We start from the raw sequence: 21,807 nt of genomic DNA on the forward strand, positions 1-21,807 counted from the left end.
AGTGCTGTGCTTTGGATATGTATACACATAAACATCTCAATGCCTTAAAGAGCAGTATTGCTGCCCGCATGTCCCACCTCCAGCCCTAAGGTGGCTTTCCCCTATCTCAGTAGATGGAATATACAATCAGGTTTTACACCGAGACATTCCATTGCCCAGGGACGAGCAGGAGACAGATGCCTTCCTCTTGTCTCAACCGCAAGGAGGTGTTACTTCCTCTTTTACTAATCCTCCTCAGCACAGACCCTTTACGGGTGTCGGACTGGGGGACGGTCAGGTCTTTCCCTTCCCACGAGGCCATATCTCAGGCTATCACATGGGGAGAAACCTTGGACAATACCTGGCTTTCCTAGGCAGAGATCCCTGCGGCCTTCCTCAGTGTTTTGTGTCTCTGGGTATTTGAGATTAGGAAGTGGTTTGAGATTAGGGAGTGGTGATGACTCTTAACAAGCATGCTGCCTTCAAGCATTTGTTTAACAAAGCACACCCTGCACAGCCCTTAATCCATTTAACCCTGAGTTGACACAGCACGTGTTTCAGGGAGCAGAGGGTTGGGGGTAGTGTTACAGATTAACAGCATCTCAATGCAGAAGAATTTTTCTTAGTACAGAACAAAATGGAGCCTCCTATGTCTACTTCTTTCTACACAGACCCAGTAACAATCTGGTCTCTCTTTCTTTTCCCCACAAGAAGCTCTAAAACATCCCTGTTCTTTTACATGTATACTAAATAAGAATTTTTAGGCCAGGCGCGGTGGCTCATGCCTGTAATCCCAGCACTTTGGGAGGCCGAGGCGGGTGGATCACGAGGTCAGGAGTTCGAGACCAGCCTGGCCACCATGGTGAAACCCCCATCTCTACTAAAAAAAATTAAAAATTAGCTGGGCATGGTGGTGGGCGCCTGTAATCCCAGCTACTTGGGAGGCTGAGGCAGGAGAATCGCCTGAACCCAGGAGGTGGAGGTTGCAGTGAGCCGAGACTGAGTGATTGCACTCCAGCCTGGACATCAGGGTGAGACTCCATCTCAAAAAAAAAAAAAAAAATTTATTAGCATTTTTGGGGTGGTAGAAATGATTGCATAAGGCAGCCTGCCTCCCTTTCTGCAGATATTTAACCTGGAGTTTGTCCTTGGTCTTTTCTCCTCAAGCTCTACCTACTCCCACTGGCAATCTCACCCATTATGGTGACTTGAACTCCACTATACACATGACTCTCAAATCTATTTCTTCCTCCCCAACCTGTTGTAAGCTTTTACATTTACTTTCCACATACTTGACACGGCCATCTGAATATGACAAAAGCACTTTGAAACATATCCAAAATAAAAAACATTTCTCCATACTCATTCCTCTTTGACTCTCTAGATCTATTATTCGAATTATTATTATTATTCTTATTATTATTTTTGAGACGAAGTCTTGCTCTTGTCCCCCAGGCTGGAGTGAAATGGCGCGATCTCGGCTCACTGCAACCTCTGCCTCCTGGGTTCAAGCGATTCTCCTGCCTCAGCCTTCTGAGTAGCTGGGATTATAGGCGCCCGCCACCACGCCCAGCTAATTTTTGTATTTTTAGTAGAGATGGAGTTTCACCATGTTGGCCAGGCTGGTCTCGAACTCCTGACCTCAGGTGATCCACCTGCCTGGGCCTCCCAAAGTGCTGGGATTACAGGCGTGAGCCACCACGCCCCGCCGATCTATTATTAGAATTATTATCTACACTATTACCTATGCCACACACCTCAGATCCACCCTCAACTCCTCTACCATAATGTAATCAGTCACTTACTGTTGAGTCTACCTCCTAATATGTTGTTGTTTTTGAGACAGAGTTTTGCTCTTGTTGCCCAGGCTGGAGTACAATGGTGCAGTATCAGCTCACTGCATCCACTGCCTCTTGGGTTCAGGAGATTCTCCTGCCTCAGCCTCCCAAGTAGCTGGGATTACAGGCACCCACTACCACACGTGGCGAATTTTTTTATTTTTAATAGAGATGGGGTTTTACCATGTTGGCCAGGCTGGTCTCGAACTCCCGACCTCAGGTGATCCTCCCGCCTCAACCTCCCAAAGTGCTGGGATTACAGGTGTGAGCCACTGTGCCTGGCCTACCTCCTAATATGTTTTGTCCATATTTACTGCCTGAGCTTAGGTTTGGTCCTTTCTCATCTCCAGACTGGATCACTACAATAGCTTCCTAGCTGGTCTTCACCTCCATTCTTAACATCCTCCTCCTCCTACTGTCATATTTCTTTATAAAATACTTATGACTGTGACACTCCCTTGCTTAAGCCATCACTGAACTATCTTTACCTTTAGCAGCATTTCCCAAAGTTTTTTTTTATTTTTTTTGAGACAGGGTCTCACTCTAATGAGCAGGCCAGAATGCAGTGGCGTGATTTTGGCTCACTGCAGCCTCCGCCTCCCAGGCTCAAGGAATCCTCCCACCTCAACCTCCAGAGTAGCTAGGTCTATAGGCACACACCATCACACCCAAGTAATTCTTTTTAAATTTTTTGTAGAGGTGGATCTTGCTGTGTTGCCCAGGCTGGTATTGAACTCCTGAACTCAAACTATCCACCTGCCTCGGCCTCCCAAAGTGCTGGGTTTACAAGCATGAGCTACCATGCCTGGCCTACCATTTCCCAGTTTTATATGTGTTCCTGAGATGATTTTAGATGATAGATGGGCAAACAGTTTTTAATAGTTGTGCTTTTATCTGAATTCTTAGTAGAAAAATACTGATTTTCCTTTCAGTGTAAATTTATGTTTAAAGTCAGTCTATTTAAGGAAAAATAATAAGCAACAACTAGTATGGAGGCTATTTTCAAATATTAAAAACCATGAATACTCAAATATTTGAAGTAGGTAAATTTCTTGCCTATAGGATAAATTCCAAAATCCTTAGCACAGCAGACCCTAAACTGTATTTCCAGCTTTATTTTCCAGTCACATAGCATCGGGCAGACAGAATTTCCTGCCATTCTAATATTCATTCATTCGATAAGTATCTACCAAATGTCTACCATGAGCCAGACATTGGGCTAAACTTCAGGGATTTTAGTTGTAAATAACTATCTCTGCCATAAGGATTACATTCTAACGGGAAAAACAGACAATAAACAAGTTAGAAAGTAAACAAGGTAATTAAAGATTCTGACTGGCCTAAACAACATGGCAAGACTCCGTCTCTACAAAAGATTTTTTAAAAATTAGCCGCGTGCAGTGGCGTGTGCCTGTAGTCCCAGATATTCGGGAGGCTGAGGCAAGAGAATCACTTGGGCCTGGGAGGTTGGCTGCTGTGAGCCATAATTGCACCACTGCACTCAGCCTGGTTGACAAGAGTGAGACCTTGTCTTAAAAAAAAAAAAAAGAATGAAAGAAGATTCTGATTTAAGTTCTGTGAAGGAAATACACAGTTAAAGACAGGAGGGTTGAGATCTTAAAAATGAGGTCGAACTCGGCCGGGCGCGGTGGCTCACGCCTGTAATCCCAGCACTTTGGGAGGCCGAGGCGGGTGGATCACAAGGTACGGAGTTCAAGACCAGCCTGGCCAATATGCTGAAACCCCGTCTCTACTAAAAAAATTTTTAAAAGCTGGGCGTGGTGGCACGTGCCTGTAGTCCCAGCTACTCCGGAGGCTGAGGCAGAGGAATCGCTTGAACCCAGTAAGTGGAGGTTACAGTGGGCCGAGATCGTGCCACTGCACTCCAGCCTGGGTGACAGAGCGATACTCCATCTCAAAAAAAAAAAAAAAAATGAGGTCGAACCCAATATGTGAAAAGCTAGAGGAAGAGCACCAGGAACAGAAAGCTGCGGGGAGCAGTGGCTCATGCCTGTAATCCAAACACTTTGGGAGGCCGAGAAGGGCGGATGACCGGAAGTCAGGAGTTAGAAACCAGCCTGGCCAACATGGCGAAACCCCGTCTCCACTAAAAATACAAAAATTAGCTAGGTGTGGTGCCGCACGCCTGTAGTCCCAGCTAATCAGGAGGCTGGCGCAGGAGAAGCCTTGAACCCAGGAAACGGAGGTTGCAGTGAGCCAAGATCGCATCACTGCACTCCAGCCTGAGTGACAGAGTGAGACTCCGTCTCAAAAACAAAACAAACCAAGTTGCAAAAGCCCTGGGATGAGAAAGAGCACACCACAGTTGGGCGAAAGAGCAAGGAGAGCTTCATGGGTGAAGGAGAAGAACGGTGGTTGAACAGGTTGAAAACATAGGCAGAGCAGGCTTTGTGAGTTTGAATTTTTATTCTAAGTGCAGCAAAATGCCAAGGAAAGAGCCGGGTGCATGGTTACACCCCTGTCGTCCCAGATGCTTGGGAGGCGAGTTTCAGGCCAGCCTGGGTAGTATAGCCAAACCCCTCTAACAAAAAGGGTTTTTAGGCCGGGCGCAGTGGCTCACGCCTGTAATCCCAGCACTTTGGGAGGTGGAGGCTGGTGGATCACTTGAGGTCAGGAGTTCAAGACCAGCCTGGCCAACATGGTGAAATCCCGTCTCTACTAAAAATACAAAAATTAGCCGGGTGGGGGGGCGCCTGTAGTCCCAGGTACTCAGGAGGCTTGGGGGGCGCCTGTAGTCCCAGGTACTCAGGAGGCTTGAGGCAGGAGAATTGCTTGAACCCGGGAGGCAGAGGATGCAGTGAGCCGAGACTGCACCACTGCACTCTTAGCCTGGGTGATAGAGCGAGACTACGTCTCAAAACAATAACAACAAGGATTTTTAGTAGGTATGTAACCAACTGATTTTTAAAATGATCACAGTACCTACTGTGGAGAATGAATTAGTGTCTCCTAATCGCTTTTTAAATTTTATTTTTCGTTTTACTCTTATTCATTTTTTTTTTTTTTTTTTTTTTTTTTGAGACAGAGTCTCGCTCTTGTCCCCCAGACTGGAGTGCAGTGGCAAGATCTCGGCTCGCCTCAACCTCCGTCTCCCGGGTTCAACTGATTCTCCTGCCTCAGCCTCCCAGGTAGCTGGGATTACAGGTGCACTCCACCACGCCCAGCTAATCAGCTTCCGTTTCTCGTGTTCAAGCGATACTCCTGCCCCAGCCTCCCTAGTAGCTGGGATTACAGGCAGGGAGTTTTATATTTTAAAAAAAAATTTATATCTGTCTCACCAACCGTATTGCAACCAAGTCTGTTAGTTTCCTGAAGAGAAATTTGGTGCTGCAGGTTCCAGAAGCAGCTCTTTATGCCCTCACTGCTGATCAAACTATTTTTTAAAAACGCTCCTATCATACACCACGCTGCCTAAAGACAGGGTACAGGCCTGGGATTTTTGAAAGAAAAGGGTTTCTTCAATTACCATTTCCCAGTTTGGGATGAAGAGACGTAAAGAAGCCCTCTAATAAGGAAATTACGCCGGGCCTCACTGTTAATAGTACAGTATTTATCAGCAGCTGCCGCGGTTAAGAGGAAGCCACGGCCCCCTGTAGTCTGTACCTCCTAAGATAGCAGGATTTAGCTTGCAACCTGCTCAAGATGGCCACAGAAACACTTCCGGTATCTTTCCTCACTAGGCCCGCCCCAATTTGCGTGTTTTTACCGTGCAGAGGGAGGGATTTAGAGTTAGCCTTTGATTGGTCAGCTTGACTGGCGACCTTTCCCCTCTGCGACAGTTTCCCGAGGTACCTAGTGTCTGAGCGGCACAGACGAGATCTCGATCGAAGGCGAGATGGCGGACGTGCTAGATCTTCACGAGGCTGGGGGCGAAGATTTCGCCATGGATGAGGATGGGGACGGTGAGGACAGTGGAGACGGCTGGTGGGAAGCGGGGAAGGTGCGAGAGAAGGCTATAATAGGAAAATTTACTCTCTTTTCTCCTCGGTCGTAACGATGGGAATCGAGGAACCGGGTCTTGGGTGGATTAGAGATTCCGCCCCCTTCAGGAGAAGGGAGGGCGTGACCGGGAAGGCACTAAGACTGGAGGCGGTGTGGGTCGGCTTGCTGGTAGTGTATTGGGAAAGAGACGATTGTTACAAATGACTGTCATAGTTACTTATTCTTTTATCTTCTGGGGCTCCAGAGAGCATTCACAAACTGAAAGAAAAAGCGAAGAAACGGAAGGGTCGCGGCTTTGGCTCCGGTGAGTGTGGGGAAAATGGGGTAGAGTGGCCTAGTAGGGCAGGAGCTACGGGTTTTGGAGTCCCCACCCAACTCATAGGAACAATGGGAGAAAGTGGGAGTTTTCGGTGATCTCGTGTATGTCCCTTATAGAAGAGGGGTCCCGAGCGCGGATGCGTGAGGATTATGACAGCGTGGAGCAGGATGGCGATGAACCCGGACCACAACGCTGTGAGTAATAATGGAACCTGTGAGGTGTCCGTGTTTGTGGTAGTAGTTAGAAACCAATAAAGTAGTTAAACGCAGTAGGAATGGGTTCAGAGATAGCTTAAACAATCTGAGTCCGCACTCACTCTATTCCTGTGAGCCTGCTTAAAGTGTCTCTCATGTACTCATACAACTTCCCCCCCGTCCCCCAACAGCTGTTGAAGGCTGGATTCTCTTTGTAACTGGAGTCCATGAGGAAGCCACCGAAGAAGACATACACGACAAATTCGCAGAATATGGGGAAATTAAAAACATTCACCTCAACCTCGACAGGCGAACAGGATATCTGAAGGTATCCTAAGTGACACTTTATTGCCTCCTTTCTTTCATAAGCCTTAGACAGCATTAGTAGTTCTGTGTTTGCTGTGGTTGGCCAAGAGCAAAGTTGAAATAAAATGACATTGGAAATCTATGTTTTGTCAGACACGCCAAAGAGACAGAAACGGAGATGATGTATATATACAGTAGAGATATATGATGTACATTCATTGTTTAAAGTGTGTAGATGTTTCTGAGTTTAGATTTGAGGAAAAAGATAGGCAGTGATACTTGGGGAAATAGGAGGGTTTTCATATCTGTCTTTTCACTTTCCCCAGGGGTATACTCTAGTTGAATATGAAACATACAAGGAAGCCCAGGCTGCTATGGAGGGACTCAATGGCCAGGATTTGATGGGACAGCCCATCAGCGTTGACTGGTGTTTTGTTCGGGGTCCACCAAAAGGCAAGAGGAGGTAAAATGAAGAGGGCAAATACTGTCTGGGTGAAGGGAATACGAACGAAACAGAATGAGGACTTAGTATTATGTCCCTCTAATGGACTCCTCTCCCTGCTTCTTTTTCCCTAGAGGTGGCCGAAGACGCAGCAGAAGTCCAGACCGGAGACGTCGCTGACAGGTCCTCTGTTGTCCAGGTGTTCTCTTCAAGATTCCATTTGACCATGCAGCCTTGGACAAATAGGACTGGGGTGGAACTTGCTGTGTTTATATTTAATCTCTTACCCTATATGCGTAGTATTTGAGTTGCGAATAAATGTTCCATTTTTGTTTTCTACATTTAATGGTACTTTCCTGTCCTAAAATTGAAAGTTCTAAAGCATAGCAAGGCTGTATGGATCATTGTGAAGATACTTCTAGGGACTGAACTCTATGTATTTCTTTTTTTTCTTTTTTTTGAGATAGAGTCTTGCTGTGTTACCCAGGGTGGATTGCAGCTGATCATAGCTCACTGCAGTTTCAAACTCTTGGGCTCAAGCCATCCTTCTGCCTCACTGTCCCTAGTAGTTGGGATTACAGGCACATGCCACCATGCCCGGCTAAATTTTTAATATTTTTGTAGAGATGGGGTCTTGCTGTGTTGCCTGGGCTAGTTATGTGAGTTTCTATATTAGACATAGTCTCAAGTTTCAGGTAGGGTTTAAAGTAGAGACACTGGTCAGTATTTCTTTTTTGGGGGGAACTAGGAGAGCAGGAGTAGAAGTGAGATGTTAAGATCTTATGGCACTAAAGACTTACTATTCTGTTCCTACATACTCTTAGGATCAGATAGATGTTATAGAAATGCCTTTTGTTTCTCCTGCCCTTCTTGATGTCACAGTTTTTTGTACGTCCAGCTGTCTAAAGGCATGAATCTCCTCTTGAAGCATTCTCCCAGACCCTTCTTTAGAAGAGTCTATACTAAGTTCTTGGTGCCCTCTTCGGCAGCCAAGGGTGAAGGCCCCATAGAGGAGAGGATCCAAAGGAGCATTGAGGAGGCCCAAGAGGAAAAGGATGTGGCTCAGGCTGGGAGGGACTTCAGTTAGCATGGTGGGGGAGAACCAGTACCACATACCCAGTAGGTAATAAGGTGTCCAGCAGAGGATGAAGGTCAGCAAGATAAGCAGGGCCAGTCTCAGGGCCCGGAGACGAACATGGGGACAATTGTCAAAGGAGCGGGGGAGGGCAAATTCACCAGCAGGGGCTAGGAATTTAGAAAATATACTGTAATTCAGACACTCAGCTTCTGATCTGAGTATAGGGTGAATTGATGGAGGGGCATAGCTAGTGAGACAGAGCTCGCCTCCTACAAGGAGGAGAATGTTGCAAACCGTTTTCCCCTTCCCAACCTGGGACTATATGATTTCTTACCCCCAGGGATTATGATAGAAATATGAAGCCACCAAGTCTAGACTTGATGGTGTTCAAGAATAAATAATACTGATTGCCTCCCTAGTCCTTGTCCAGCTAACTCAGCTGTTTATAATTGAAGGGATTCAACAAAATTATCTCTAGCATCAGGTGCTAGACATGGTTAGAATCTCACCATGGTTTAGTGACTGGTAGATAGCTATTAGGTAGGTAGATAAATAAATGATGCTAGAGGCAACAGGTCTAGGGTTAAGGATTAAGGCCTGGGAATTGGAGTCTCACCATGGCTCCCCTTCCTTGTCTGGGGGCTGGACACACTGAGGACAATGCGGCTATAGCAGATGGCCATGACAGTCAGTGGCAGCAGAAAGGGGCAGCAGAAGGTGAAGAGGTTATAGGTGGTCTCTTGCCATTGAGCCTTGAAGCTGCCTTTGGTGACACACTGAGTGAAAGGGACTGGGCCAGCTCAGTGGACGGTGTGGAACAGGAACAGCTGGAGTGGAGTTGAGGACTATTAGAACTGGTTCCCCTCACCACCCAACCTACCCACCTATGTCATACTATCTCCTCCCAATTCATCCTTAATTCCAAGTGAAGCAGCACAGTGCTGAGAAACAGTTCATCCATGGTGCCATGTTAAAGAAGTTGGAAATATATCTTGAAAATCCTATCTTCCTTTTAGGCTTGAATATGATGCTGAACAGTAAGTTTGTTAAATCTTGGAACTTAAAACAATCCTGCTTTCTCAAGTACTATTCTAACATTGCGCTTTATAAGGGATGATATTTCTACCACCTCACTCATATTTTTAGCTGAAATGATTTTCCTGGTATGTCTGTTATTTTGTGGAAAAAGAAATATTGTGTAAAATGGGTGCTGCCAAAATTCCAGGCCATTTTGCAGTGACTCTGAAGTGACCTTTAGTAGTAATAGTCTTATGTGCAGTAACTATAATGGTAAAGAATGTTAAATAATAAAATCTAACATTTTCCAAATGCTATTGGGCTGCCCCTCCCCCTTTTTGTTAAATTGCTGGGTTTTCCAACTGAATCAGTAAAAACTATTTCTGTTTAGAGCTACAAGGTTAAAGTGCCTGGGTTCCAGTAATGGAGATTGAGTCACTATTAATTTGATAAAAGGTAAGCTCAGTAGGCATCAGATTCCTAGATACAAGGCATTTGGGAAAGTGATTTTAGCAGACATGAGGGACATTTAGGAAAGATGAATACTTTCAGCCTAAGACAGAATTTTGTGAACTGTTTGGAGTTACGATCAGGCTACTCTGAGCTAGTTGGGAAATGGTCTTTCCTCTTCCCATCTCTTGCATTCATATATTTCTAAGTTTTTTTTTGTTTTTGTTTTTGTGCTCTGCCTAAGAAGTGCTTGAGAATTGTGAGGAGTATAAAAATAGTCAAAGCTGGCTGGGCGCGGTGGCTCACGCCTGTAATCCCAGCACTTTGGGAGGCTGAGGCGGGCGGATCACGAGGTTAGGAGATGGAGACCATCCTGGCTAACACAGTGAAACCCTGTCTGTACTAAAGATACAAAAAACTAGCCGGGCGTGGTGGTAGGTGCCTGTAGTCCCAGCTACTTGGGAACTCAGGAGGCTGAGGCAGGAGAATGACCTGAACCCAGGAGGCGGAGCTTGCAGTGAGCAGAGATTGCGCCATTGCACTCCAGCCTGGGCGACAGAGTAAGACTGTGTCTCCAAAAAAAAAAATAAATAATCAAAGCTCTTGGATTTATAGTTTGGTCCACAGCCTTGTTTTGATCTTTCCTTTATCCTGTTTTATTGCCATTTACCATGTACTGTAGAAACATCCCTTTCAACTGCTGATAACTTGGAAACAAGCCTACAAAAATAAGTAATTTCTAACTACTCCTAATACTACCTATAACTACCCCTAAGCCCTTACCACTCTAACGTGACATTATTAAATTTTTTATTTTATTAACACTAATATTTTAACTACAATTACAGCATATGGGCAATACAGAATTTACCTAAAAGGATGCTAATTTGGAACAAAAAAAAATCACCTTTTGCACATGTATCATGTCACAACCAGTTTGCCATTGAAACAAATAGAGGTTGCAAATATTGTCAGATTGTCAGGCTGTAAGAAAGGATGAAATTCATTTCCCATTGCATCATCTTGTGGCCCATGGATTTCAAGTGCCTTAGCCAAAATCATATAGCTAGTTAGCAGTAGAGCCGAGACTCAGAAAAAAACAAAGTAAAACAGGCAGACTGAAACAAAAAGTCTTCTAATTCCCAGTCCACATGTAAAATTTGCTTCATATAAACAAACCTAATTGTAAATGGCACTGTAGCAACAGGCTTCTTTTTAACACTTGGATTGGTAAAGGTCTTGTTTGCAACATATTAGAAGTATTATTTTTCTCTTTTCCCCCCCCCACCCCCAACAGAGTCTGGCTCTGCCGCCCACGCCGGAGTGCAGTGGTGCAATCTTGGCTCACTGCAGCCTCCACTTCCCAGGTTCAAGCAATTCTCGTGCCTCAGCCTCCTGAGTAGTTGGGATTACAGGTGCTCACCACTATACCCGGCTAATTTTTGTATTTTTAGTAGAGATGGGGTTTCGTCATGTTGGCCAGGTTGGTCTTAAACTCCTGACCTCAAGTGATCCACCCACCTTGGCCTTCCAAAATGCTGGGATTACAGGCTTGAGCCACCAGGCCTTTCTTTGTTCTTAGGAGTATAGTCAGACTAACTTCTAGTAGTTATATTTCTAATAATTGAGGATGTAAGTAAGGATCAAATCTTAAATCAGTATAATGCATTGTCATTCCAGAGATAAATCCTAGACCCTTCTTGGCCTCCTTCTGACATAATTCTAATCCTACAGTCTCAGAGATGCTGTTGTATCCTGCCCCCCAACCCCATGATAGTGATAGTGGTTTTTGCCTTGAAGGAATTGCTTTGTATTTAGCTTTTTCCCCCCTAGATTTCTAGTTCCTTTTCAGTATTGGATTGGATTTGAGATTTGATTAACCTAGTACTCAGGTTCAGATGCTCGCCTCTTTGCAATTTTAACACTCGTTCGACAATAAAGTCAGTAAAAAACACAAATTTGGTTATGTCACTCTCTTTTTACTTTAGTGTCTCTCCACTGCACTCAGAATAAAGTACAATTTTATTATTTGTGATCTGGCTTGCTCTTCCCCTCTCAGTTCATTACTCACCATTTTCTAGTCCTCAGCTTTAGTAGCATTGAGATCCTCTATCCTCCATCCTCCCTAGCATTTCTCCTATTTTAATTGGTCTAACACCTATCTCTGAAGAATCAAATTTTAACATCTGGAAAGCTTTTCCTGACTGCACGGCTGTGTCAGACACCCCTATCCACTCCCCACCCCCATTGTCTTCTTTAGCTCCTTTAGCATAATACTTTTGAATACACTATATTGTAATTGCCTAATTTCTTTGTTTCTTGCAGTAGTCTATACATTTCTTGAAGGCAGGATTTTGCTGCCCTGTCCTTAGCAAAATTTGAGTGGCCCTGGAGATGCATATTACTTTTTGAATGGATAAATGAATGTACCACAAAGTTTTACCCAAACCACTGACTTCACTCTCTTAATAGACCCCCATGTATGTTTTTCTTCCCTGCCCCAATCTGAAGGAGGTGAGATTGGGAGGATACAAAGAGGTAGAAACCAAGTGTAATAAAACAGATGTAATGGAAGAGGCACAGATAGAGGATACTGTTTTTAAAAGGCAGGCTCTTTTATTATTATTATACTTTAAGTTTTAGGGCACATGTGCACAATGTGCAGGTTAGTTACATATGTATACATGTGCCATGCTGGTGTGCTGCACCCATTAACTCGTCATTTAGCATTAGGTATATCTCCTAATGCTATCCCTCCCCCCTCCCCCCACCCCCCAACAGTCCCCAGAGTGTGATGTTCCCCTTCTTGTGTCCATGTGTTCTCATTGTTCAATTCCCATCTATGAGTGAGAACATGCGGTGTTTGGTTTTTTGTCCTTGCGATAGTTTACTGAGAATGATGAGTTCCAATTTCATCCATGTCCCTACAAAGGACATGAACTCATCATTTTTTTACGGCTGCATAGTATTCCATGGTGTATATGTGCCACATTTTCTTAATCCAGTCTATCATTATTGGACATTTGGGTTGGTTCCAAGTCTTTGCTATTGTGAATAGTGCCGCAATAAACATGTGTGCATGTGTCTTTATAGCAGCATGATTTATAGTCCTTTGGGTATATACCCAGTAATGGGATGGCTGGGTCAAATGGTATTTCTAGTTCTAGATCCCTGAGGAATCGAAAAGGCAGGCTCTTAACAGATGTAAATTAACATACAAATAATCTTACAGAAGAGAGAGCAGAGGTAGCAGGGTGCGGTGGCTCACGCCTGTAATCTCAGCACTTTGGGAGGCTGAGACAGGCGGATCACGAGGTCAAGAGATGGAGACCACCTGGCCAACATGGTGAAACCTCGCCTCTACTAAAAATACAAAAATTAGCCGGGCATGGTAGCGGGCGCCTGTAGCTTCTCGGGAGGCTGAGGGAGGAGAATTGCTTGAACCCGGGAGGCGGAGGTTGCAGTGAGCTGGCAAAAAAAAAAAAAGCAAGCAGAGGCTTACTCCCTGAGAATTAATGGCTAATGGCCCCCAAGCGCACCCTTTAACTCATGCTATGGGCCCAAATCCCTGTCCTGCCCGGTCTTGAGTCCTAGGTCACTCACCTGGGGCAAGGCAAGCAGGAAACTAAGTCCCCAGGCTGCCCCCAGAAGTTTCCTTACACCTGAACGGGATCCAAGCGGGTTGAGTACTGCTGCCTGGCGGTCCAATCCAATGACCACAGGCAGGAAAGCTGCAGAATACGTGGCCATTAGTTTCAGGAACATGAGTGTCCGACATACGATGTCCACAGCCAGCCATTGAACAGTGATATTCCAGGTGGCATCTAGGGGCATAACCACAAAAGTGACTAGTAAGTCGGCGGCTGCTAAATGGGTGAAGAGTCTCCTGACCGGAGAGGGGCGGAGCTGGCTGGGTTGCCGCCGTGTCACTGACCACAGGACTGCCAGGTTCCCTCCAGCCGAAGAAACAAACAGCACAATGGTCACTCCCACTCGGACCTTGGCTGCTGCCGAGAAGGTGGGCAGCTCTGAGCCCTCCACCTCCACTCCTGATCCAGCCCAGACCTCCTCCCCCGCTGCTGACCCCAAGGGGTGCCGTTGCCTGCAGACATGGTGGCCTGGAGAGAAACTGAGGAGGATGAAGTGTGGGTATGAAGCGGTTAGCTTTGGCCACTGATTCTTCGCCCTCCTTTTCAGGATCTGGAGCTGATTATTGCGAATTTCGTTCACTAAAGCCTCTGCTTCTGGAGACTCTCCATCTGTTCTGGAGGAGGTCACTTGTTCAACTGTCAAGGTTCTGCAGGGAACGAAGATCTGGTACCAATCACGCTCCTTTTTCCTTGGACAGACCAGCCTGGGCTTCAGGCCTCTACTGCCCTAGACCTCTTTAGCCCCTACAGCCCTGGATTCAGTCGGAGCCTGCGTGCATGTGTATTTGTGAGGTTCTGCCAGGCGCACACCTATCCCGGCGGCCTCCAAGACGTGGAGATCACTGCGGCGCTTTCTCGCCCCGCCCCGGCCCCTGCAGGCCCCGCCCTTGGTCATGAATATTTAAAGAAGAAGGTGCCGCTGGAGGCGTGCTAGGGAGTAGAGGTCGTCTGATAAGGGGAAGCTGTGACGGAGACACGCACAGTAATACACGGATGGAGGCTCAAAAGACACGAGTTTCGCGTCCTGAAATTCCGCTTCCAGGGCCAAGCTTTCTTTTCTGATACTGTTTGTCCCTCGCGAGGCACCGTTGGGTCGCGCAGTAGGCGTGACTAGGGGCGGGAAGTGGGGCGGGAGCAGGGCCGCGGAGCCTGGGCTGCGGCTGTCATGGACGCCTGGGTCCGCTTCAGTGCTCAGAGCCAAGCCCGGGAGCGGCTGTGTAGGTGCGGCCCGAATAGGAATGGGGGTGGGGCGGGGGAGGGATGGACAGAGGAAGACTCTAGTGAGGCGAAGTCAGTTTAGGCTACAGGGGGGTCAAGAAGGGTCAACTCCGGCTACGGGGGCCCGAACGGACCGTGAGGCGCAGATTTGAGCCGCTGTTGAGATGATTCCTTTCCGTTCGCGGAAGAGATGGGGAAACTGAGGCATGAGTGGGCCAGCGGGGAGGCCGCTCAGGGTTGCTGTGTCCACATAAGACCGACAGTGTCCTCACTGGGCGGTGATGGAATGAGGAGCATTCGCCCCACGGTGGATAGCCCCAGACTCTGCCCCCAGAGCTGAGGAGGCACTCCCAGTTTCCGTGTCCCCACACCGTGCTGCCATTCGGGAACTCCCCTGCCTCCGCCCTGGCGTTTGGTCTCCATTCAGCTAGAGGGCCTTGAAATCTCTCAGTTCACCTATTCTGAGGAATAAAATGCCCTCCAACTGTCTGCCTCCCCCTCATCGATCACGTACATGCTCACGCTGATGTGCTTGTGATGGACCCCTGCGGCCTGCACTGGCCCCTTCAGGCCTCATCATTGTCAAATCTCTAATTTGCTCAACATTCAGTAGTGCTCCCCACCCCTTTCTAGACTCTTTTTTCTCCTTATGCCTTTCCCTTCCTCTGGCCTGGAGAAATGGTGAGATATGGGCATGGAGGAGGAAGGGGAGTGTTCTCAAACTGGGAAAGGGGGAAGTCTGTCTGTGCCTTTTGGAGGATAGTTTTGAGCGGAAGGTCAGGGAGGTCTCCACCTTACCTTGCCTGCCCTCTCCTCTAGGGCCGCCCAGTATGCTTGCTCTCTTCTTGGCCATGCGCTGCAGAGGCATGGAGCCAGTCCTGAGTTACAGAAACAGATTCGACAACTGGAGAGCCACCTGAGCCTTGGAAGAAAGCGTAAGTAACTCTGTCTTTCCTTTTGTCCCCCAACCTTTCCTCCGTCCCCAGCTCACCTTCCTTTGTCCCTCCTTCCTGTACCCTCTCTGCCTGTTCTTTCTCATTTGGCTCTGCACTTACCCTCTGCATGAGTCCAGTTGAGATAAGAGAGCAGGGGTATGGAAGTAATTAGGAGGACTGGAGAGAATGGGTCAAGTTTGAGAAAACTAAACTGGCACAAAAATTAAATTTGAAATTGAAAAATGGACTGTTTCTGCTCTTTATTTTTTATTTTTTTGAGACAGAGTCTCTCGTCCAGGTCAGAGTGCAGTGGCGCAATCTTGGCTCACTGCAACCTCTGCCTCCCAGGTTCAAGCAATTCTCCTGTCTCAGCCTCCTGAGCAGCTGGGACTACAGGTGCCCACCACCATGCCGGGCTAATTTTTGTATTTTTAGTAGAGATGGGGTTACACCATGTTGGCCAGGCTGGTCTCAAACTCGTGACCTCAGGTGATCCACCCACCTCAGCCTCCCAAAGTGTTGGGATTACAGGCTTGAGCCACGATGCCCAGCCTGTTTCTGCTCTTTAAAAAAATTGTCATTATTATTGCTCAACTTTTGCCCTCTTGCTTTCTCTGTTTCTGTTTCTTGTTATCTGCCTCTCTACTTACAAATCCTTGCTTTCCCTTTCTAATCTCCACAAGTTCTACGCCTGGGTAACTCAGCAGATGCCCTTGAGTCAGCCAAAAGAGCTGTTCACCTATCAGATGTTGTCCTGAGATTCTGCATCACTGTTAGTCACCTCAATCGAGCCTTGTACTTCGCCTGTGACAATGTCCTGTGGGCTGGAAAGTCTGGACTGGCTCCCCGTGTGGATCAGGAGAAGTGGGCCCAGCGTTCATTCAGGTTTGATATCCTGTTCTCCTTTAAGATTTTTTTTTGTAGCCTCTATATTGCATAGCTTGTCTTATATGAGGGAAAGATATCTTAGGATCTTTCCAGAGTATATAAGTCTTGATCAGTCACTTGGCTTCCAATCACTTAGATTTTAAACTATCGGAGAATATCAAATGGGGGGAGATGGAAGACAGATGCTCTTCCATAATGAATGACTAATATTGTGCAAGGTAAGATATTATATCACTTTAATTGTGCTTCTATACCACAGGTTATTCCCCCTCACTACCTGCTTACTCATTCATTCCAAAAATATTTATTAGATGCTTACTGTGGGGCAGGGGATAAAGCAAAGAGCTAAACAGATAATGTGCCTGCTCCCATGAAGCTTCTAGTTTAGTGAGGGAGTTAGATACTACAATGAATAACTTCTCATATATATTTGTGGAAAAGTATGCGGTATTATGAAAGAATATCACAAGGGGAGCTAATTTAGATTGGAAAATCAGGAAAAAACTCTTTGAGAAAGTAATATTTTAGCTCAGACCTGATGTCTGAGTAGGAGGAGTTAGACAAAGCCAACAGTAGCAGAAAAGACATTTCCAAACAGAGAAAATCGCACATTCTAAGTAAGGCTTTGAACTAAGAAAGACTTAAGGGAATTAGAGAAATAGAAAGAAAGCCAGTGTGATTGACAGTATTGAGTCCATCAGTTCAAATTTGAGAGATAGACAGGCACCAGATCTTTCATACAGGGCCTTTTAGGCAATGTTAATGTTTGTTTTATTTTATCCTACAATGGGACATTATTGAAGGATTCTCAGCAGGGAAATGACATGATTCAAATTGTGTTTAAAGGACATCTCTTTTTGAGATGTTGAAAATGGATTGCAGGCCGGGCGCAGTGGCTCACGCCTGTAATCCCAGCACTTTGGGAGGCCGAGGTTGGGGGGATCACGAGGTCAGGACTTCAAGACCAGCCTGGCCAACGTGGCAAAACCCCGTCTCTACTAAAATTACAAAAATTAGCCAGGTGTGGTGGTGGGCACCTGTAATCCCAGCTACTCGGGAGGCTGAGGCAGGAGACTCGCTTGAACCCGGGAGGCAAAGGTTGCAGTGAGCCGAGATCGTGCTATTGCACTCCAGCCTAGGTGACAAGAGCAAGACTCCATCTCAAAAAAAAAAAAAGAAAAGAAAATGGATTGCAGTGGGTCAAGAGAGGAGGAGATGCCCTAATACGAGCAAGAGATGACGTTGGCTTGGACAAAGGAGGTAGCTGACAATAAAGGTAGAGAGAAATATGATGTGGGAGTAAAATTCTCTAACATATTATCTGTATTGTTTTTCGTTTTCCTATGATTGTACTTTTTCATTATATTAACCTTGCTTTTCCCTTCATCTTTCTCAGTGATTTACAACTTTAACATGGCTTATGATGTATGAGGGGTGGGAGCAGAGGCATGGCTGGAGCAGTATGGAAAAGCAACTCCCTAAAGGAGTCTATATGTTATATTTATTCATTTCATCCAACAGATACTTACTGAGCTCTTACTATATGGTAGGCACCAGTGTACATACAGGGATACAGTGGTTAAAGATAAACAAGGCCGGCCAGGTGCGGTGGCTCACGCCTGTAATCCCAGCACTTTGGGAGGCCAAGGCGGGCGGATCACCTGAGGTCAGGAGTTTTGAGACCAGCCTGACCGGCATGGAGAAACCCCGTCTCTACTAAAAATACAAAATTAGCCGGGTGTGGTGGCGCATGCCTGTAATCCCAGCTACTCGGGAGGTTGAGGCAGGAGAATCGCTTGAACCCGGGAGGCAGAGTTTGCGGTGAGCCGAGATCGTGCCATTGTACTCTAGCCTGGGCAACAACAGTGAAATACCGTCTCAAAAAAAAAGAAAAGACAAACAAGGCCTCTGCTCCTCTGGAACTTACCTTGTAATGGGATGAGATAAACATAAATAAACAATAAATTAAAATATCAGATACTGGTAAATGTTATGCAGGAAATTAAAACAGTGTTATGGAGTAGAGAGTAACTGACTCAGTGCTTTAGATTTAGGGATAAGGGAAGGCGTCTCCGAAGAGGTGATATTTAAGCTCATACCTGAAGAGCAAGAAAGAGCTAGCTATGTGAGGGTTTTGGAGGGAGAATATTCCAGGTGGAGGGAGAATATTCCAGGTAGAGGGAATAGGTAGTGCAAAGGTCCTAAGGCAAGAACAAGCTTGATGGGATTAAAATGTAGAAGGAAACCAACATGGTTGGAGCATAATGATTGCAGGAAAGAATGATACAAGGTAAAGTTAGAGGGGTAGGGACCAGATGTTGAGTCTGTAAGCCTCTCTAAGGTATTTATATTTTATTATGAATGTGACAGGAAGAAAACCATGGAGAGCTGTGGTTTGTTTGTTTATTTGTTTTTTTTTGTTTTTTTTTTTTTGAGATGGAGTCTTGCTCTGTCGCCCAGGCTGGAGCGCAATGGTGCAATCTCAGCTCACTGCAACCTCCATCTCCTGGGTTCAAGTGATTCTGCTGCCTCAGCCTCCTGAGTAGCTGGGATTACAGGCATGCGCCACCACACCCAGCTAATTTTTGTATTTTTAGTAGAGACAGGGTTTCACCACGTTGGTCAGGCTAGTCTCCAATTCCTGACCTCATGATCCACTTGCCTCAGCCTCCCGAAGTGCTGGGATTATAGGCGTGAGCCACTGCGCCTGGCCAACCATGGAGAGTTTTAAGAAGGGAAGTAATGATGTGATTTATGTTTATGCTAGCTATTATATGAAAATAGATTGTTGGGGGTGGGGGCAAGAATGGCCACAGTGAGACCAGTTAAAACATTAAAGCAGAAGTCCAGACAAGAGATGTTAGTGGCTTAGAGTATGGCAGTGCGGTGTGATAGAGAGATGTGGTTGGTTGGGTTCAGGATATACTTTGAAGGTAGTACAAGTTATTGAGTACAGACCACCATTGTCAGATTGGATTACAAATAAAAAACATGGATTTTTTACTGAAGAAATTTATAATTTAACACATTTGGCAATTACTTAAACCTCTGGGCCTCTTTTTTTTTTTTTTTTTTAAAGGAATAGGGATTGGATTTAGATCACCTTTAATATGTTTGAGTCTCTGAGACATCTGAAATTTGTTCTTTCAAAACAAGTTTGCCTTGTTATAGGTCAAGTTGAGAGAGAGAGAGGGAGAGTGTGTGTGTGTGTGTGTGTGTGTGTGTTGCCAAGTGGAAAATGAAATTTGAGATTGACCGTGGAAGATTTCATGATGCTCATGGAGTTTAAACCAGGATCTTAAGGTGCACATAAACATGTATTAGTTACAGAATGTTGGGAGGACTTTGTTTCTTCATTTTTATTGGGACATAATTGACAAATAGAAATTACATATATTTAAGGAGTTATAGCTCGATGTTTGTACATGTATGTTGTGACATGATCACCACAGTCAAGCTAATTAACATATCCATCACCTCACATAATTACCTTTTTTCTTTTATGGTAAGAACACTTAAGATCTACCTTCCTGGCAGATTTCAAATATACAATACAGTATTGTTAACTATAGTCACAATGTAGTACATTAGATCTCCAGAACTTACTCATCTTGCATAACTGAAACTTATACGCTTTGACCAGTATCTTCCCATTTCCCTCACTCCCCAACCCCTGGCAACCCCCATTCTATTCTGTGCCCCTATGAGTTAGCCTTTTTTTTTTTTTTTTTTTTTTTTGAGACAGAGTCTTGCTTTGTTGCCCAGGCCGGAGTGCAGTGGTGAGATCTCGGCTCACTGCAACCTCTGCTTCCTGGGTTCAAGCAATTCTCATGCCTCAGCCTCCCAAGTAGCTGGGATTACAGGTGCTGGCCACCACGACTGGCCAATTTTTGTATTTTTAGTAGGGATGGAGTTTCACCATGTTGGCCAGGTTGGTCTTAAACTCCTGACCTCAGGTGATCCACCTGCCTTGGCCTCCCAAAGTGCTGGGATTACAGGCATGAGCCACCACGCCCAGCCTTATTTTAGCTTCCACCTATAAGTGAGATTATGCAGTATTTGTCTTTCTGTGTCTGGCTTATTTTGCTTAGCATAGTGTCCTTGATGGAGGACATTTCTAATAGGGGTAATAGCATTCACTTTACTTCTGATCTAATGTGTAATCTCTTTGTGCTACAGGAAAAGAAAATGTTAAAATGTGATGTTGGATATGTTAAGTAGGTATACATGCCCTTACTGACCCTTTTGCTCTGTGTATCAGGTACTATTTGTTTTCCCTCATCATGAATTTGAGCCGTGATGCTTATGAGATTCGCCTACTGATGGAGCAAGAGTCTTCTGCTTGTAGCCGGCGACTGAAAGGTTCCGGAGGAGGAGTCCCAGGAGGAAGTGAAACTGGGGGACTTGGGGGACCAGGGACTCCAGGAGGAGGTCTGCCCCAACTGGCTCTGAAACTTCGGCTGCAAGTCCTGCTCCTGGCTCGAGTCCTTAGAGGTCATCCCCCACTTCTGCTAGACGTGGTCAGAAATGCCTGTGATCTCTTCATTCCTCTGGACAAACTAGGCCTCTGGCGCTGTGGCCCTGGGATTGTGGGGCTTTGTGGCCTCGTGTCCTCCATCCTGTCTATTCTTACCCTAATCTATCCCTGGCTACGACTCAAGCCCTGACCTTCCGGTACAGGATAAGGAGGGGACCTGAACTGGTGAGATGGAATCTTAGATCGTCCCCCATGTGCCAGCCTCATTCGAATTCTACTCTTTGGTTAAAGTTAGAAATTCAGAGATTTAGGGGTGGAGGAAGAGCTTTGGGGAAGATGAGGTAAGGAAAGATGACTCGTGAAGTTAATAGGATGTCTCTAATTTCTAGATGTGCCTGAGCTTCTGTTCTTTTCCTCTTTCTTTGTGTCTCTCTTGAATGTATTTACTTTGTGTCTCTTAACTCTGTTTAAGGTTCTGTGTCTATGCATCTCTCTCTTTCTTTTTTCAACCTTCTCATTCTCCTATCCAGGGATTTAATCAGCAGAATTACTTTTTGATAGGGGAGGTATAAGGTTTGGCCTGTAAGGTTCTAACTGCCTTCTTTTTTCTCACAGAGGTGGCTTATGGCAGATTTTTCCTCCTTCAAACTCCAAATGTAATTTTTAAGACTATATGCCAGTGGACTCTTCCCTTGTATCTCTGCACCACAAGTTGTTGGATGTTTCCTCTTCCTCCCTCATGTCTACCTCACCAACCTCGCTCATCATTTGGCCTTTATCCTTCCTTGTACACATACCTTCAGATTTCTGCTTACACTTTGATTTCAGAGCTTTATTCCCCAGTCTGTTCTTACTCCTTTGTCGCTTATCCAGAATGATGCTATGTGTAGCATCTTGCTGTAAATCCTGTACAATGATTCTGTGTAAATAGCTGTGGCCTATGCCAATAATGAAGAGCAAGCCTTTCAGGTAAGCAAATTAAAGTTCAGTTTGCTCATCGACATTTGGTCTGGTCCCTCATTTTTTGGTAATTTGAGGCCCCTGTTCCTGTCA

The 21,807-nt window shown here is 45.6% G+C and overlaps 4 protein-coding genes across 7 annotated transcripts in view; 2 read left to right on the forward strand and 2 right to left on the reverse strand.

The window, feature by feature from the left end:
- Window positions 1–5,885, reverse strand: part of POLR3GL (RNA polymerase III subunit GL) — a 49,932-nt gene extending 44,047 nt beyond the window's left edge. The window contains exon 1 of the mRNA XM_054670086.2: window positions 5,573–5,885. The gene's annotated coding sequence lies outside the window, so the exon portion shown is untranslated. The remainder of the gene's footprint in view (window positions 1–5,572) is intronic.
- On the forward strand, window positions 5,618–9,453 carry RBM8A (RNA binding motif protein 8A). 2 transcript variants are annotated; one of them, XM_001162472.6, is made up of 6 exons: window positions 5,618–5,740; window positions 6,025–6,084; window positions 6,216–6,293; window positions 6,485–6,621; window positions 6,926–7,062; window positions 7,176–9,453. In XM_001162472.6, exons 1-6 carry the CDS (start codon window positions 5,674–5,676, stop codon window positions 7,219–7,221), a joined length of 525 nt encoding a protein of 174 aa, XP_001162472.1. In that variant the 5' UTR covers window positions 5,618–5,673; the 3' UTR covers window positions 7,222–9,453. The 2 variants fall into 2 exon arrangements, with proteins under 2 accessions (XP_001162472.1, XP_009426174.1); XM_009427899.5 differs by having other exon boundaries at window positions 5,620–5,740; window positions 6,219–6,293.
- GNRHR2 (gonadotropin releasing hormone receptor 2) lies at window positions 7,868–13,698 on the reverse strand. Its single transcript, XM_003949493.6, is given in 4 exon segments — window positions 7,868–8,286; window positions 8,736–8,946; window positions 13,190–13,668; window positions 13,671–13,698. Coding segments are annotated over 4 exon segments (1,137 nt in total).
- Window positions 13,699–14,168: 470 nt separating this feature from the next.
- PEX11B (peroxisomal biogenesis factor 11 beta) lies at window positions 14,169–21,755 on the forward strand. 3 transcript variants are annotated; one of them, XM_009427915.5, is made up of 5 exons: window positions 14,298–14,457; window positions 15,274–15,389; window positions 16,073–16,274; window positions 20,539–20,979; window positions 21,370–21,755. In XM_009427915.5, exons 1-4 carry the CDS (start codon window positions 14,402–14,404, stop codon window positions 20,942–20,944), a joined length of 780 nt encoding a protein of 259 aa, XP_009426190.1. In that variant the 5' UTR covers window positions 14,298–14,401; the 3' UTR covers window positions 20,945–20,979; window positions 21,370–21,755. The 3 variants fall into 3 exon arrangements, with proteins under 3 accessions (XP_054526004.1, XP_009426190.1, XP_054526006.1); XM_054670031.2 differs by lacking the exon at window positions 14,298–14,457 and adding an exon at window positions 14,582–15,135; XM_054670029.2 differs by having other exon boundaries at window positions 14,169–15,135; window positions 20,539–21,755.
- The last annotated feature ends 52 nt before the right edge of the window (window positions 21,756–21,807 follow it).

The sequence above is a fragment of the Pan troglodytes genome, chromosome 1, assembly GCF_028858775.2.
Source record: "Pan troglodytes isolate AG18354 chromosome 1, NHGRI_mPanTro3-v2.0_pri, whole genome shotgun sequence".
In the NCBI taxonomy this organism is placed as follows: Eukaryota; Metazoa; Chordata; class Mammalia; order Primates; family Hominidae; genus Pan; species Pan troglodytes.